This window comes from Talpa europaea, assembly GCF_964194135.1.
Source record: "Talpa europaea genome assembly, chromosome: 3".
Lineage (NCBI taxonomy): Eukaryota > Metazoa > Chordata > Mammalia > Eulipotyphla > Talpidae > Talpa > Talpa europaea.
Window position 1 is genome coordinate 25,062,394 of NC_140069.1, and position 17,709 is coordinate 25,080,102.

Sequence of the window (17,709 nt, forward strand, 5' to 3'; positions counted from 1 at the left end):
TCCCTCCTCTGTAGGAGGAATAAATGCAAATTTAGTACAAAAATTCACATTGTATTAGTTTGTTGATATATATTTGTTTATTTAGAAAATAGAGCAAAGTAGAAAATCATCAGAACACTTAAACAACTCAACTACAAATGCATCTTTACCTTCTCAAATCCTTTTTTGGGTGGAAGTCATGACAATTCTATCAGCATTTACTAGTGGGTTGACTATAGGATTGGTCCTGTATGATGTAAATAGTTACTGCAGGCAAAATTCTTTCATGCTTTAATAGTTTGGGGGAAATTTCGGGTGAAAAACGTTTTTTTACATAGGATTCTTAAATTGTTTTTGGACAATGACAACATGCTTTGTAAATCTTTAAGTTGGAAGGAAGGAGCTATGAATCAACAAAAAGATTAGTGGTCTAAAGAACACACTTCAGGAAATATTGGATCGGACTCACTTCTAATGCAAGCTCCTCTGTTAGAGAAATTTCGCCAGTGCAGATTGGAATTGAAAGACCTGAAATTCTGTAAAACTTCCTGAAATTTTGGTTCTCAACCCTGGCTGCCTGTAGGCATCATCTAGTGATGCCAAGCCTCACCCAGGCCAGCTAAGCCAGGGTCCTTGAGGGTGAGATTTCTGATCTACAAAATGGAAATATGGACACCTACCTCACAGGGTTGTTCTGAAACACAATTGAAATGGTATTAGTGATCAGTTGATAGAAATTCAATAAAATGTATGTAGACTATGCATTTTTAAATGTTATTAACCTGACTCTAATAATTGTGCTATGACTGTATAAGATGTTAAAAAATGGGGATGATGGGGTTTCCCCGGTGGCGCAGCGGTTGAACGCTGGGTTGCGAAGCTGCCCGCAGCCTCTGCAGCACTGGTTCGATCCCCAGCTGCTCCCCGGCCACCAGAGGAGGGTCCCACATGGCACGCAGACCTCTCCTGCCGCCCGCTGCTCCCCTCAGCAGTGTACTTCAGTCCTTCTGCCTGCTCTGCTCCCCGCTCTGGCTCTGGTGGGTTCTCTCACCCTCCCACGCTTCTGACTGTACCCAGTGCTTGTATAAATAAATAAACAAATCTTTAAAAAAAAAAAAAAATGGGGATGATGGATAAAGGGTAAATGAAGCTCTGTACTATTGTACCACTTTTTTGTAAATTTGAAACCTTTCCATAATGAAGAGTTAAATTTGAAAAAAAAATGTTTCTTTACATCTTCCACATCTGTCACTATAAAGATAATAGAATCAGTGTTCAAGGTTTCTCTCCCTCCTCAGTATTTTGAATATAAGGGAAATAGTCCCCAGTAGTGTAGAGTTTATATTGAGTACAGTGTAAATGGGGCCCAAGATGCTCATTTTAACAAGTATGTTATATGATTTTGATACATGTATTCCCTAAGTACCAGGTTGGAGGATTTTCTAGAAGAGGAAAATCTAAAGAGACCCAGAAAAGCCATGGGTAGTAGCCAAGATGGTGGTCAGGGGAGATTAGGAGCTGCTGGGAGGGAGTTTCAGAAAGAATTATTGAATAATGAGGCAGAGGGAGTGGGACAGCTGTGGGGCAAAGAATAACTCTGAAAGATATTAAGAAGGACAGAGAAGGATCGCCGAGTTTACAGACATCTTACTGGCATTATACATGTATGTTCTCCTTGGACACCCAAATTAGATACTTGATTTTTCCTAATTCTCTTTTTTATCTTCAAATACTCTAGCTGAGACTCATCTTCGAGGGGCCTGGGTGTCGTCCTGTTAGACTGAGACACAGTCCAGATTGTGTGCCTTGTTTGGAAGGCAGATGACGTCACATTTACCTCGTAGCCCTTTGGCCTTATGAGAGAAAAATGGTTTAGCCCTGCAAACTAAATCCCCAAGGATCAAGCAAGAGAATGTAAGTTCTCTGTAGCTGGGCAGAAGAACTAAGGAAATTGTTGGGGTGTCGTGGCTGAGGAACTATTCTGGGTCTATCAGGAATGGTCTTCATTTGTGATATCCATTTGTTTTTTCCTAATCATTTTTAGGACTGGAAGCCAAAAGTGAATCTGAAGAGGAAAAAAAAGGATAGATGAATGAGATTAGAGTTGCCTGGCATAAATTTTGATTGTGCAACTGCTAGTCACAAGAAAAATTGCAAATTGACTTTGAAATGGACAGAAAAGGTCATCCTTGGGGTCAACTCAGTCCCTCACAGCTTATAAGTTATTTTCTGGTTCTCTTAAGTTGTAGGTAACTGATAGCAACAATGCAAATGACTCTTGCTCATGACATGCAAATGAATTTCTCTTTATAGAGTATAATTCATCCTCCAATCTATCCTTGTGGAAGAAGCCAATTTTGTATAGATGAAGCAAATTCATGTTGGTTTTCTCAATGGTGCTTTGAATGTGGGTATGCTTTGAATTGTTTGTTGATTTGGTTGGAATTTCTTACTTTTTTTAATAAGTTAAATAAAATCTTGACAAGTATTCATTTTATGTCTATGAAAGTCATTATGCTATAAATATGTATGGCTATATATAACCTATATTTATAACATACATTTTTTTAATGCTGGGAAAAGCAAATTCTTTGGGCTTAGCAAGTTATAGTAGATATTTCTCTCTCTGTTACTGCTTTGTCCTAGATAAATAACTCTTTGGGGGCACTGTCCTTTAATAACCATTACAGAGGTCTTTCCAATAGTCTCTTTCTGATATGACTAAACACACTCATTTGAAATCATTGTTTTGAAGGATATTTTATAAAACTCTCCAGACCCACATTCAAATCAAAAAGCTAAGGGCATTAGCCATGTATATGTTAATTCCCCCTCCCACCCAACGTCTTATACATTGCTGGGGATACAAGACCTGATGTAAAATTGAAGAATGCTTTGAAAGTCCCTTTTTCTGCTTTGAGTTTTAAGAAACTCAAAGCAGATGGGATCCTCCCTGGTGGCGCAAGGTGTTAAGACGCAACCTATGAAGCTGTCCAACCTATGAAGCTGTCCGCAGCCACTGCAGCAAGAGTTTGATCCCTGTCCAGGGAGACACCCACATGGCACAGACCTCTCCTGACTCGCCCACTGCTCCCCTCAGTAGTGTACTTCGGTCAATCTGCCTGTTCTGTTCCCCACTCTGTCTCTGGTGAATCCTCTCACCCCCCACACCTCTGGCCTGTACCCAAGCTCTTATATGCATAAATAAATAAATCTTTAAAAAAACTCAAAGCAGATGATTGTGCCCCTTCTTGGCCTTACCTTGGTAAAGTATAGACTCAGCTTTGGCCTTTCTTCTCCTACTGGCTGCTTTGATCGTTTCTTCAGTAGTTTCACATGTAGGTATTGGATACGCTTCCTCTCCACGCTTGGGTAGAAGGATGCCAACACCAGGATTTTAAGTTGCATCAGGATAGAGGACAACAGTCCTAATGTCACTAGCATCACAAGAATGATACTGAGAGGAATCCACGTCTTAGACAGAAAGAGCTTTGGTTTAGGGACACAGTTGTGTTCAAACAGAGATATGTTGAAGGGAGAATTGTGGATGATGTCTTGAGTTCCTTGTTCCTAAAATGAAAGCATAAAACCATGACGATCATGACATTTTCACGCCTGAGTCTTGTCCTGCAACACATAGCATTTATCTTCAAACACAAGGAGAATTTTGGCTAAAGGAACTATTGCAGCTTCTTTTGTGTGTTATGACCAGAGCAAAGGGAAAGAAATGAGTTCTATTTGTCACTAGTGCAATGATTTCCAAAGTGGGTTTGCAGAAACATAGATTCCCTTGAGAGAAAAGTATCAAGTAAGTGTGCCTACTCTGTCCCTTCTTCAGAAAGTCACAATGCCCAAGAGACTATTGAAAGGAAGCCAGAGAAATCTGTTTAACTTCACCCAGCGGTTCTCCTAAGAAATTTGGTCACATAATCTATTTTTACACAACACCTGTTTCTACACTTTGGGGCACATGGGGCTAATGAAAGATGGTTTAGCTCACCAAGGGGATAAAACTTTTGAAGCAAAGTCCCTTAAGACTCAGTTGTATCCTCCTTAGCTTAACAAATATCTTATCAGCAGACCATAAGGTCACAAATGTGGGGGCATTAAATTCTGTTATAAGTCAATTTTCTAGAGTTAGGAGAGGAGAGATTCTTCTCGGTGCAAGAAAATTAAGAATAGTATTTACTAGAGGTGATTCTACAATCATTTGCAGAAGTCTTCAAAATTGGACATTTTCTCTTCTCTCTTGGATGCCCCAGGAGAGCTGCATTCCTACCTGCTTGAAGTCAAGATTAACAAGCAGCGCCCACAGCAGACTGCCCCAGAGGGCAGAAGATGACATTGAGCCACTCAGTCCAGCCTCCAGCAAGAAAAGCATGTGCTGATTCAGCTCTTTTTTCCCTCTGACCTGAGAAAGTCATTTAATCTCTCGGTGGATTTGTTTTCTAATTTGGCAAAACAGGAATTAATGGACCAGATCCTGCCCATGAATAAACTACTCCCAGTGTAAATTAAGCACCTTGGGGATGGAGCATTAACCTTACAGACTGGAGTACTTAGTAAGTTATTATCACCCCAGTGCCCCAGAGCCCTGGGGCCAGGAAGAGATAAATGATTTCTCAAAAAGAACCCAAGCACACCTGGGGCATAGTGCGCACTTTGGATCTCTCCTCACACCTGTAAGGAATCTGGGAACCCCAAATCGGGGATCTCACTGCAATGCCAGTCAAGTCTGTACTTTTCCCAGCACAGCGTCTAAGCCATGCAGAGCATTTATGGCGCCTCTCCTTTTCTTTTATTAAAAAGACAGTTCTACTACAATTAAATAGAGAGATTTTGGTCCCCAGAGCAAAAGCATGCGCTCTTTTTAATACTATTGAAAAAACAAACACATCGATTGAGGCAGTGATGAGAAATCCTGCAATAAGAAAGCAGCGGGTGTGCGATCTGGGAAGAAGTTATTTAGTCTAGGAATCCAACTAGGGATTTTGCTGCTGGGAATCAGGGCTTCATAAAGGTTGAGTCAACATTTTTGTACCGAATTGGTGGAGGGTTATGTGGGGGACAAATGAACTCTTTCAAAAATGCCAAGCAATGTACTAAACGGCACCCTGATGTTTTAAAATGTGTTTACCTCTCCTCAGTAAATGAGTTGCCAAGACAGCACTGAGTAATGGACAGAGGACCCACTCTGGTGTTGGCCAGTCCTGAAAAGTTAATGCAGCCAAATGCTGTGCACATCACAGGTGCTCAGTAAGTAGCAACTATGGCGATTTTTACTTACAAAGCTCACCTATCCAGCTAGCTCAATTCATTCTCCTTCTTTTATATTTATTTGAAATCACATGAAGGCCTCCCTGGTGGCACAAGGGGTTAAGTCTCAGCACTATAGGGCTGTCAGCAGCCATTACAGCATGAGTTCATCCCCCGCCAGGGAGCTGACCCACATGGCGCAGCAGACCTCTCCTGTCTCGCCCGCTGCTCCCCTCAGCAGTATGTTTCAGTAGATCTGCCTGTTCTGTTCCCCACTCTGTCTCTGGTGAATCCTCTCACTCCCCACACACACCTCTGCCCTACCCCACAGCTCTTGCCTGCATGCATAAATAAATCTTTTTTAAAAATAAATAAAAATAAAATCACATGAAAGTGGGAGCTCAATATTGCCAAAACCTTAAAGTGATGTTTTCCTTCCCACTTGACTTCTTCGTAAATCTGCAGCTATGGAGAGACCAGGAACCTCTGCAGGCATCCCGGGATAAGGGCAGGGCACAGCTGGTCACGAGGTGCCAGCTCCCAGTGGCACAGTCTCCGAGGCAGGGCAGGAGAAACTGTGAGGAGCCCGCACAGCAGTCTCATGCTCACATCTGTTCCAAGCACCCACCACCCTGCTGTCGCCATGAGTGTGAGCAGCGCCTCTCCCCACCCCCCAGGATGGGAGCCCTCAATGGCAGGCATCACCTTCTAGACATTTCTGCACTCCCTACCCTGCCCTCCCATCTACAGCCACACCCAAAACTGTATTTGTTAGGACATTGGCATTAGAAAGTTTCTGGACTCTTTTTTGGAAGGCAGAACTTACTTCCCCCCCTCTTTTGTGAGAATTCCCAAAATAAGCATGCGTGTTGGCTGAGAGAGAAATACAGGGAAGAAAAGCAAAAGGGGTAGAAAGGAGAGGAAGAACTAAGGAGACCAACAAGGAGACTCGTCCTCCTCCTGGAGTCTCCTTGCTTGGTTTTCATTTGAAACGCTGCTTCCATTATCCACCCTGCTCCAGCGAGCTAGAGCAACAGGGTTTTGCAATTAACTGAATTCTTCAGAGGAAGCAGAGTAATCAGCTCTGAGAAGCAGTCCAGGACGAGGAGGGGCTGGAGCCGGAGGTACCTGTTGAGCCTGAAGAAAACGAGAGGGAAAGTGTGGATGCAGCAGGAGAGATATGGAAGTGGGGTGTCCAAGGAGGTGTCCAGGCACCCTTTCTGCCACATGCCCCCTCAGATTACCCCAGCAGGTGGCACAGTCTATTGTAGCTCAGTGACGAAGAGGGGAAATCAGACAGGTAGGAAAGTGTTGGTGTTTTCACCAGTCCAGGTCAGGGCACTCCATCCCACGTGCAAGACACACACACATTTTCACACTCATGTGCATGCCCTACCTGCCCAGCATCACAATCTCTGGGTTAAAAAAAAAAAAAAAAAAAACCTAAGACAAACATCTAACTAGATCCAGAGCCTCTGAAATAGCCATGTCTTCACAAATTTCCACAGGGAAAAACAGAAAGAGGAAAGATGGAACATGTGAAAAGCACCAACCTTACCGGGGGCACAGGCTGCCGAGAGGAGAGGCGCGGAGGAGAGAGAGGCAGACTTCCTGAAACTCAGGAGCCTCCGCCTCAGAGAAACACTGACTTGGCTCATTAATATATCGGTCCAGCTGACAGCCTTTAGGGGTTAAACTTCAGCTCCACTCTTTGGGCGATGGGTTAAGAAGGTGGTTCTCAATCTTGGCCACTTATTGGAATTATTTGGGGAGTTTTTAATACTTCTTCACCCAAGTCCAGTTACATCGGAATCCCTGCAGGTCCAGAGAGAAGTCCTGGAATCCTCTGCTTGCTTGTTCAGTCCTGAGGTAACGACATGTGCAGCCACGGCCGAAGATCTCTGCTTCCGAAGGTCTTTGCTTTCCAGCACCTGAGCCCGAGTCTGCGGACCACCTCCTCTGAAACACATGGAGCTTGCTAAAGAAACTTTCCTGGTCCTCCCTGGTAGTGCAAGGGGTTAAGACGCAACCTATGAAGCTATCTGCAGCCACTGAAGCACGAGTTCGATCCCCGCCAGGGAGCAACCCACATGGCACGGCAGACCTCTCCTGACTCGCCTGCTGCTCCCCTCAGCAGTGTACTTCGGTCAATTTGCCTATTCTGTTCCCCGCTCTGTCTCTGGTGAATCCTCTCACCCCCCACACCTCTGGCCTGTATCCCAGTTCCTGTATGAATAAATAAATCTTTAAAAAAATAAAATAAAGATACTCTCCTGTTGAAAATAAAATGTCTGTAAATCAAGGCCTGAGGCACTGCATCGACTCTGGGAAATTTTTAACACACACAAGGTCGAAACCAGTGACCAGGGCTGGTAGCTGGCTCCATTGGGGGGAGGGAGGGGTCGGTTAACCAAGATGGAGCACCAGCTGTATTAGTAGGTTGCCTAAGGACCCTTTTCAATGGCCTTCTGCCCAAACACTCCACATGAGCTTCTCATGTTTGATAAGGACCCAGGATGCATGGAAAATCACCCTTGTTCAGAGAAGGTGCTCAGTGTCTTCTTGCCTGAGTGTGAGGGAGAGAGGAGGCCAGACCGTAAATCTGCTTCTTAGGTTCATGCCTGAGACTCCTGCTTGAGAAGCAACTTGGGATTCCACATCAGAGATATTTTTCATGTTTCATGTTCCAGTGTTTGCTAAGCGTTGGAAGCTGAAAAATGCCCTGAAGTGGCAGGAAGACGCAGAGCAGGATCTCCATGATCCAAGCAGACGGGTTAAGGAGAGTCCTGGAGCTCTAGGTGGCTTTTTCAGGCTTTTATTGAGCTTTTTATAAGCCAGGGGGAGCGGGGGGCCAGGGGGCTGGCAGGCCTTCCAGCACCAGGCAAATCTTCACTCTGTTGCTGCTCTGCTGGTTGTGCTCTCGTTCTCTCTCTGCTGGCGTTCCCGTGGCACCGCCCTTATAAGCCCAGTCTCAGCGCAGGTGTGCCCACCTGTGCATGTCCACACCCTATTCCAGGTGCCCACTATTGGGCCTAGATGTAGGACCACAGGGTCCATCATTAATCCTAATGGCGGGAGGGTGGAAAAGGCTGATACTTTTTCATTTACCCTATACGCCCCCCACTGCCAGCCAAGATATAATACCCTAATCTCTGAAACCTGTTAATGTTAGTCTATTTGAGGGCGGGGGTGGGGGAGATCTTTGTGGGTGTGAGCCATTTCAGGATCTTGAGATGCAGAATTGCCTTGGGGATCCCTCATGTGGCTGCGAGCAATTTTCAACAGGGAGGCAGAGCAAGATTTTACATTCACCAGTGAGAAGGCGATGTGAGGACAGAAGCAAAGATGGAGTGATGAAGTCACAAGCCAAGGAATGCCTACCACCAGAATCTGGAAGAAGCAAAGACTGGATTCTCCCCTCATGGAAGGGAGTGTTACCCAGCAAATACCTCCTGATGTCAGCCCTGCAATAGCGGTCTCAGATTTCTCAGCCCAGAACTCTAAGAATGAATACACCCCAGAATAAATACATTTCTGCTTTGAATTACCCAGGAAATGAATACAGTGACCAAAGATTTTCAGAATATCATACTCTAATCCTGGGACTTTAATTTAACCAGCAATCACTGGGCACCTCCTATGGTCAGGTACTGGGCCAGGCATGGGGGATCCAAAGGTGAGCAAAACACGGCCATGCCTTGGGAGCTTCATGATGCTTTTTGCAAGACAAACCCACAAACAGCCAGGATACCCCCTACCCCTCCCAGGAAAGGCCCGTGAGCACCTACCTCTCTGTGCAGTGTCAAGTGAACCTCGAGCCCTGGCAAGCTTTGGAAATGTTTGCTCACTGAGAAAATGAGTCGATACAGCAGATAATCGATGGCTGCAAACAGCACCCAGATGCAGAGATGTGTTAGGATGGGGAGGAAAAACAGCCCCAGATTTCTCCTTTCTTTAGGAGTCAGCCAGAAAGACGGGATGATAACGTACTTCTTCCTTTCCTTCTTAGTCAGCGGGAGGACACAGGGCCTCTCTCCATGCCTCTCCCTTTCATCAAACTGAACAAATTGTCTGGTGATGTAGATGTTTTTGAACTTCCAACCACAAGGGTCCAAAAACCGCTTCATGAAGAGTCCAGTGCCAAGCAGGAGCAGCAGAAGGCCTGTGAGGGCGAGGAGCTGCCGGCCCAGGGCAGAGAGCACCTCGGTGGCCTTCACCATCTGGTACAGGACTCCCAGGACCCTGCCCCTGGTGTCGTTGAGCTGTGCCTCCAGGGCTTCAGTGGGACTGGAAAGAGAGACCGCCAGTGTCTGGTTCCAAGAAACAAGGTCATCAAATAGACTCAGGTGAGTCGTGAGGCCATACATCCACTGAATGGCTTCAATGTATTTTTTCAAAAGTGGAAAATGGATACAGAAACTCTTGGCCCTTAGGTTGCAAGTCATACTGTCCAGAAGACCGTTAAAGTTGTGAAAAATATTTTCCACATGTCCAAAGATGACTATCGCCATGCCAGCAGCCATCAAAGCATTTCTGCCTTCCCGCAGGCCACAAGACAGGAAAAAGAGCAGAAGGAAGCACCGTGCATGCTTGGAGCCACACAGCAGAACACATGTGACTATCCAGGAGATGGCAAAGACTAAGAACGAGGACAGAAACCAGTGGAAGGCCACGGCGAGGAGGCCTGCTGAAATGGAAGCAACAACACAGCAGACTCCAAAATGTTGGATCAAGTCCATCCACCCAGAGCTTCTTGGAGACACATACATCGCCCAAAGACTTTGGAAGATGTCAGCACCTGAGGTCCAGATGCTCATGTTGTCTGTGTTCCTGGAAAGAGAAACCAGGGTCAGACTTTGCTTCTGAATGTCCTTTGTCACTTTGTGAAGAGCCTGGTTGTGACAGATTGCAAAAAACAAAAATGGTCTTAATTCCTTAATGCTCTTGGTCTGCACACCACTTGCAATGTGACTTTATAATTCTTCCCACCAAGATGTTAGAGAAACAGAATCCACTATGAGGTGGGATCTATTTCTCTAGCCCTTGAATTTGGATAAGCCTTTTGCTGTCTTCGGCCAATAGGACATGGAGGAAGCAACCATATGCCAACCCCCAGCCTGACTCCTTGCAATCTAACTAGCAACCCTTTTGCAAGTCCAAGTGTATTGGTCTCCTGCTGCTGCTGTAGCAAATTACCTCAAACTTTGTGGTTTATAGAAATGCATATTTATTCTCTTACAGTTCATAAGTTTAAATTGGGTCCAGAGGACTGTGATCCTTCTGGAGGCTTTAGAGAAGAATCCAGAAGCATTTTCCAGCTTCTCGAGGCTGGAATTTCTTGGATCCTGGACTCTCTTCCATTGCAAAGCCTGCACTATGGCTTCTTCTTTTCTCTGATCTGCTTTCATCCTTCCCTCTTCTCTCTCTAACTCTGTTTCTCCTGCCTTCCTACAAAGGACTCTGTAACTACATTCGGTCCACTCAGGTAAATCAGGACAATGTCCCCATCGCAAGAGTCCTAAATGAATCACACATGTAGTCTTTTTCACTACATCAGGCAGCATGTCCTAGACATTAGGACACAGACATACCTGGAGGGGGCAGTGAATTATGCAGCCATCACACCTGATTGGGTTGCCAAGAGATGGGAGTCACATGACCAGTCAATTTCACCAACTCAGCCAAGAGCCAGCCAACTCTCAGACATGCAAAGGAGGTCATTCTAGGCCAGCCAGTCCTCAATCAGTCCACAGCTGATCAAAGCTACTTGACTAGTAATAATAACTGTTTATATATTCTAATTCACTGAATTATGTGCTGATTTGTTAGGTAGCATGTATTAATTGCTAAAAGCATCAATATTATATGATGGGTCTTTAGAGTTGAAACAAACTGTAGGCTGATGGACAGGCTAAAATTTCAACGAACTGCATTATATAGAATCACTTTTTGATCGTCATCTATTTTCTTGTGCTCTAATTTTACAGACCAACAGGCACACCAAGGGCATCCAAATTTAAAGTGGCATTGAACCAAGGCTATTGTATCTTTGCTCTGCCCACCCCTTCCCCTACCCACCATGTGCAGTTCTCTCCTGACAAGGAAAGCAAGAATATTCTGTCATGGAATTAATCATCTTTTCTTCTTTCCTAGCTCCGGCATAATTAAAACAAAGGTGCGATGAGGCTGCCACCGCCCTGTCAGTCATGCCAATTTAGGTCTGCAATGTACTCAGAGAGCCTCGGGTTCGTTTAGAACAACATCAAATAAATTTGAGATTTTGCTGTCTTGATTGGCATGAAACTATCTAATGAGCATTATACCATCTGTAGGGGATTTTAATGAAGACATTGATCAATTTTTAAACACTCTTAAATCCCTTCACACATCAAATGTGACGGGGCTGGATTTGTGGGGTAGCGGGTGTAACATGGCGCCAGCAGTGAAGGATTCTCAGGCTGAGTGCTGGCCCGGCCCGCTCCAGGCAGGTACTGAGCAACCCAGGTGAGGGAACGATGCTCTTTCTGGGTTCTGGCTGAGTGAGGTTAATAAAGGGCAGAAAGGAGATGGGGAAATAGGCAGGCTAGGAACAAACTTGAGGAGATTTCTCCAGCAATAATAAAGAGGGCTTGCAACTCCTAGCACATCACCTGAAAGGAAATGCTCAGAAATGCTCAGCGCAGAGAGAAGAGATGGAGAGACACTGAAGGGTCATTACCATGTGGAACTGGCCTTATTGGAGGCTCAAGATCCCACATATGATGTTCTTACTCCTCCAGGAGGAAAGGGAATTGGAATGGTCATTAGATTGGGGACCAGGAAAAGGACAGCTCTTTTTTCAGGCGAGCTTGCTTTCCTTGGAGAATCAGGGCTGGCTGGCAGGGCTCCCTTGCCTCGACCCCACCCCCATTGCTTTCTTACCCTCCGCCCCCCCAAATCACTGATGGGCCCCTGTGCTCCTGAACCTTCCCCAGCATTGCCAGTCCCAGCCCGAGCTGTCTGGGTCCCTGGGCAGGAGGACTCTAGCCATCAGCCCAAGCCGACTGGCAGAAAGCCAGCACCAGAGCAGGGCGGGAGCACTGTCTTTCTTCCCAGGCGTGTCCCCATTAGCTTTCTTTGCCATGACTTGGATTTGACCCTGAGTCATTATTTGACTAAATGATACACTAATCGGTATTAATTGCTTGTTATGTTTGAGGCACTTTACATAAAGCATTTCTCTGCATTCTCCCGGAAGCCTCCGGAGACGATGCTCTTTGCATTTCACACAGTGGACATTGAGACTCAGGGCGCTCAGGGTAATGTGTCAGCACCCATAGGTGCTGCCATGGGATTCAGACCAGGTCTCCCTGCCCCTGGACCAGCTCCCCACCCCGATGCTGGTTAGTGACACTCACTGTGTATGTGCTGGAAACATCACTTTCTCCCTGTGATAAGGAGATGACTTATATCACAATCCCATTTCTATCTATCTGCTTTTTTTTTTTTTTTACTGTGTCAAAATAGTTGATTCTGTAAGGATATGCCCCATATCAGCATTTTCTATAAAGCAAATCAGAAGACCCAGCTGTTTTATTTTTTTCTAATATCCTTTATGGGGCACCATTTTGCTTGCTTCCTAAAAAATTAATAATGTATATTTTGGATTCATCGTTCCCTTCTCTTGCCTTCATCCTTGTACACTGTGTTCTTAACACAGATATTTCTCTAAAACTATGAGACAGATTTATGGACACATTAAAATTTTAACATTCAGCAGTAAAATCAAGTATCAATTAAATAAGATATATGACTGCAATTTTGTACTGTAAGAGGCAAAGGTTTTCTTAACAAGCAACAGATCTAATATTATCCTCTTTGTTTTTGTGCTGAAAACAGCATGCCACCAAAAGACAGCAAAACTTTCTGCAGCAAGAGGACTAATTGCGTTGTCTGCTATTTTATTGCTCAAGCCAGAGAGCAGCGCTATGGAACCCCTCCCCTGCCCTGCCCCCAGGGCTGGTGTTCCAGTTGACCTTTCTCATCACTACATTTGGCCCTGATTTCTTCTTTATCTGTTCTTCATTTTCCCTATTTGGATGTAAAATCTGCCAGAGCGCTTTCTGGAAAGGTAAACAAGGAGTGTTATACTAGACACTTTAAAATTTGTTGGAGATAGAGTGCCCAATAAATGCAACCCACGTCTTCTGTTTCTTTGCTACCATAGGAATCAAGACTAGCCCCTCCTCAGAAGATTTTAAGTAAGGATTAGAAGCCCCAAATGTTGGGAAGTTCTAGAGATGGACTGGATTCTACCACCTTCTGAGCACTGAATTTTACAGGCTGCCTTAGACGCTGAGGACTCCTTACTTCTTGCTCTTGGGAAGGGGCAGCCCTTCTGCTTATCTTTCTCCAGAAAGCCCCAATTCTTCTCTGTTAGGAAAACCAGTGAATCAGGATTTGGATGAGACTGTTGCTTGTTTATTTCCCCTAAGCCTTTGCTAAGCAGATACCCAGATTCTTAAATTTTACTTTAAGAGCTAGAAGGGATCTTGCAGACTAGAGCTTTTTAGACTCCAGTATGTAATTGTTACAGAATACATCTCCAGGTTCAGAGCCAGACAAGCATTCTCAAGTGTGAAGGAAATCAGGAGAAACAGAGACATCTTGGGACCCAAGAGAGTGAGACAATGATCAATGGAGCTCTGGGGCTCTGGGGACCTTACATCCCAGTTTAAGATGCAGAGGCAGCAGCCCCAGGTCAAGTAAATTTTCTTTAAGGCTATATATATAAACCCAGAGTGGCCAGACTTTCTGATTTTTTTTTTTTTTGAAGAGAAGCCAGAAATCTAGATTTCTTGGTGTGGCATACGATTTTTTTTAAAAAGTTGGCTTAAATGATTTCTAAATAGCCTGGCTGATTTTGGCTGCTGGTTGTCACTTTGCAGCCCTTGGTCTTTGGGTGAACCTGACATTGATTTCTCTGCTCCCCTTCCCTTCCCTCCTCACCTTATTCTTATTCCTCTCCACTTATCTGACTTACCTTTCCCCCTTTTTATCCCCCAGGATGCTTTAAAATCACGATGTAGGCCATTTTCCAGTCTCAGGCATAAAGGTTTTCCTCTATGCTTCAGGAATATTTATTTTTGCCCAGAGATCTGTATTTTATTCCCTTCTCTTGTGCTACTGGATTGAGCTCCCCCTACCTCCCTCCATCACTTCTTCTTGCAGCTTCTAAAAGGTTTAACCTGCCATTTCTCTTTATTTTGCCTCCATATCAATAATGTTTATTGCCTGACTCAACATCCTTGCCTCCCCAGAGTACCTGCTCCTTGCTTTTACCAACAGCAACATCTCAAGAGTGATTACCACTACAATTTGCACCACACCCCCAGCAGGGGGAGCCACAGCTGAGGGGTATATTACTGATACCCATCCCTCATTTATGATTTTTGTGTGACTGGTTGGGAGGGAACAGGGGAAGGCAAAAGGCTGGGGATGAGAAACCCCCAGTGCAAGCCAGGAGCCATGCAGAATCCTGCGGTCCATGTTTCCAGTCTGAACCCACTTATCTGCTTTCTCACAATGCTGAGCTGTTGCCATGGGAAACAGGAGCAGCCAGACTTCTCCATCAACCCCACACATGCTAGCACTGTGAGGTACACACACAGGACCCTCAATTGTTTTCTCTGGATAGGGTGTTAAATGTCAGCAGCATGAGCACAAGCCTGGGCATGAAGGTATGGGCCCCATCTCTTATTCCAACCCTAGGTCCCTCCTTGTTCACTTGGTTTCTTGGGGAGTCAGAAACCCACATTCCACATTTGCGTACAGATGCAAGATGCAGATTAACAATCAAGGAGACCTTATACCAGCATTGCTGGGTCCCCATTACAGGATACACGGGAATTGGAATTCTGGTAATATCTTTCAACTCAATTTAGAAGCTATCTTGGGGGCATCACCACTGATGCAGCGGGTTCAGCACAGGGCTATGAAGCTGTCTGCAGCCTCTGCAGCACGGGTTCGATTCCCTGCCAGACAGGGAGATACCCACACGGCGCAGCAGACCTCTCCTGTCTCACCCGCTGCTCCCTTCAGCAGTGCTTTCCGTCTGTCTGCCTGTTCTTTTCCCCGCTTTGTCTCTGGTGAATCCTCTCACCCTCCAGCGCCTCTGACCTGTACCCCAGCTCTTGTATAAATAAATAAATAAATGTTTTTTTAAAAAAAAATAAGAAGCTATCCTGGGAACATAAAGAGGGTCTGAGAAGCTGTCTGTCCTGAACTCTTGTTTTCACTTAAACCTGACTTAGAATCTGACTCATCCACTTAATTGCTGTGTGACCTTGGGCAAATCTTTTAACCTCTCTGAATCTGAGTTTCTTCTAAAAATATGGTTCTAAAAATCTAATATATATGTATATGTATACATATATATAATATAGATATAATAATACAAGTCTGCTTTAAAAATTGGGAGGAACCTATCTCATATAGGATCACACCTCCTCAGATGTATCTTACCACACCACACCCAGCACCAAGGCACCCTCAGCCCTCCACCACAGCCCATTGTGCTCCTTTCCCTCTTTATGCCCCCCTCCCCAATCTTGTAGCCTCAATTTCACAGATTTCCAGAGTTTGCTATTGGTTTGCTTTTTTCTGACCCCTTGTTTTATTTCTCTATGTTCCACATATACGTGGAACTATCCAATATTTGTCTCTCTCCTAACTTTCTTTGCTTAGCATTATTTCCTCCAGTTGCATCCAAGTTGTTACAAATGGCAAGAGTTCATCATTACTTAGAGCTTCATCGTATGCCATTGTGTACATACCACATAGTTCTAGTCTACTCCTTTGTCCTTGGGCACTTAGGTGGTTTCCTTAACTTGGCTAGTGTAGATCGTGCTACAATGAATGTAGGAATGCATATATCCTTCAAATTAGTGTTTCTGCACTCTTCCATCAAAAAGTAGAATTGCTGGATCATATGGTAGATCTGTTTTTAATATTTTGAGAAATCTCTATTCTGTTCTGTAGTAGGAGCTAGAGCAGTCTACATTCTCACCAAAAGTGTACCGGCTTCCTTTTTTTTTCCACAAAGATGCCTTCTTTGCCCCTTGAGAAGAAGTGGTGTATTACACAATGAAATATTACAAGATAGGGCGGGGAACTCAACAGTCTATGTGGAGGCCTGAGGGTGCCTTGCTGGTGGTCACATGCATCTGAGGAAGTGTGATCCTATCCCTCTGAATCACACACAGTGTTGAATCACACACAGTGTAATGTTCCCACAATAAAATAAAAATAAGAAGACATCCTTGCTTCAGAAGGAATCGAATTAAATAACCATGGAACCATGATACAATAATTAGAGCCTTCAAATGAATGGTCCCTTCTAGGAACTTTCTAGATGGTGGGTGGGGATGGTGAAGCTGCACTCAACAGTGCTGTTTTAAGGCAGCAAACAGAAACCCACGGGGCCCATTGCTTGCCAGGTGCAGGAGAGAGAAATTTGACTTCTGGGAAGGACCTCAGGTCTGTCCTATTGTCCTCCTTTTCCTACTTGGAGAGTGCTCCAAAATTTCCATTCAGGGAAGCCAGTTTCTTCTGTCCTACTCTCCTTGCTCAATAAACCCAGATCTGGTCTGCTGTCACCCTGGGGAGAAATAAACCCAGACTGATGATCCTTGGTCTTTCTCTGCCCCTCCAGCTGGTTCGGCTAATCCCCTGCGAAAACCTAATCTGCACACATCAGCCTCTCACTGTCCTTATGACCTGATGGGAAACTCATTTTAAAGGAAATTCAGAAAAGGGGGCAGAGTGGAACAGGAAGAGCGCTGACTGAGGAGAGGGAGGTCTGCGGTCTAGCCTGCCTGCCTCCACCCACGTGACTATGTGACCTGGGGCAGTTCACTTCACCACACTAGAGGGCAGGTCTAGGTGATCTCTTGGGTTCTGCTGGTCCAATAGTCTTAGAACTAACAGGCAGAGGAGAGCAACGGAGCTGGCTCTCGGTGTTGGTGTTCTGCAGTAACCCAGCACCTAGAAGTGGGACAAAAGAATTGAGGTTTCTTGTCCTTTTTCTTTCTTTTCTTTGTAAACCCATGCAAACTTATAATTTGGTTTGGAACATAATGTTCTCTCAGGCTGCCAAAATAGCTCAAGCAGGCACCGAGGCCTCTGTTTGAGGTGGAATGAATTCCTCACAATTTTGTTTTAATCATTCTTGCCTTGGGAAAGCCAGCAAATACCTTCGAGTCAGTGAAAGCAAACTTCACACAAGAAAGATTAATGAAAGCAACCAGGTAAACGGAATGACATTTACGGAACAATTCAGTCCTTCATTCTGCATGCTTTGACAGGAAGACCAGGCCAACTCCATTGCTCACTGCCCACCTCCCACAGCCCAGCCCCCATTCAGTTCTTCAAAAGCTGGGGAAGAGCCCCAGTTTCTACCCACTGCCTTCTCTGACATGATCGTTAAGTATTCAG

At 44.9% G+C, this 17,709-nt stretch overlaps 1 protein-coding gene across 1 annotated transcript; it reads right to left on the minus strand.

The window, feature by feature from the left end:
• Positions 1-1,969: 1,969 nt before the first annotated feature.
• DCSTAMP (dendrocyte expressed seven transmembrane protein) lies at positions 1,970-10,052 on the minus strand (the record flags this gene model as incomplete). The annotated part of the gene is made up of 3 exons (XM_084229763.1): positions 1,970-2,044; positions 3,241-3,549; positions 9,024-10,052. The coding sequence occupies 3 exons, from the start codon at positions 10,050-10,052 to the stop codon at positions 1,970-1,972; spliced, it is 1,413 nt and encodes a 470-aa protein (XP_084085889.1).
• Positions 10,053-17,709: the final 7,657 nt, after the last annotated feature.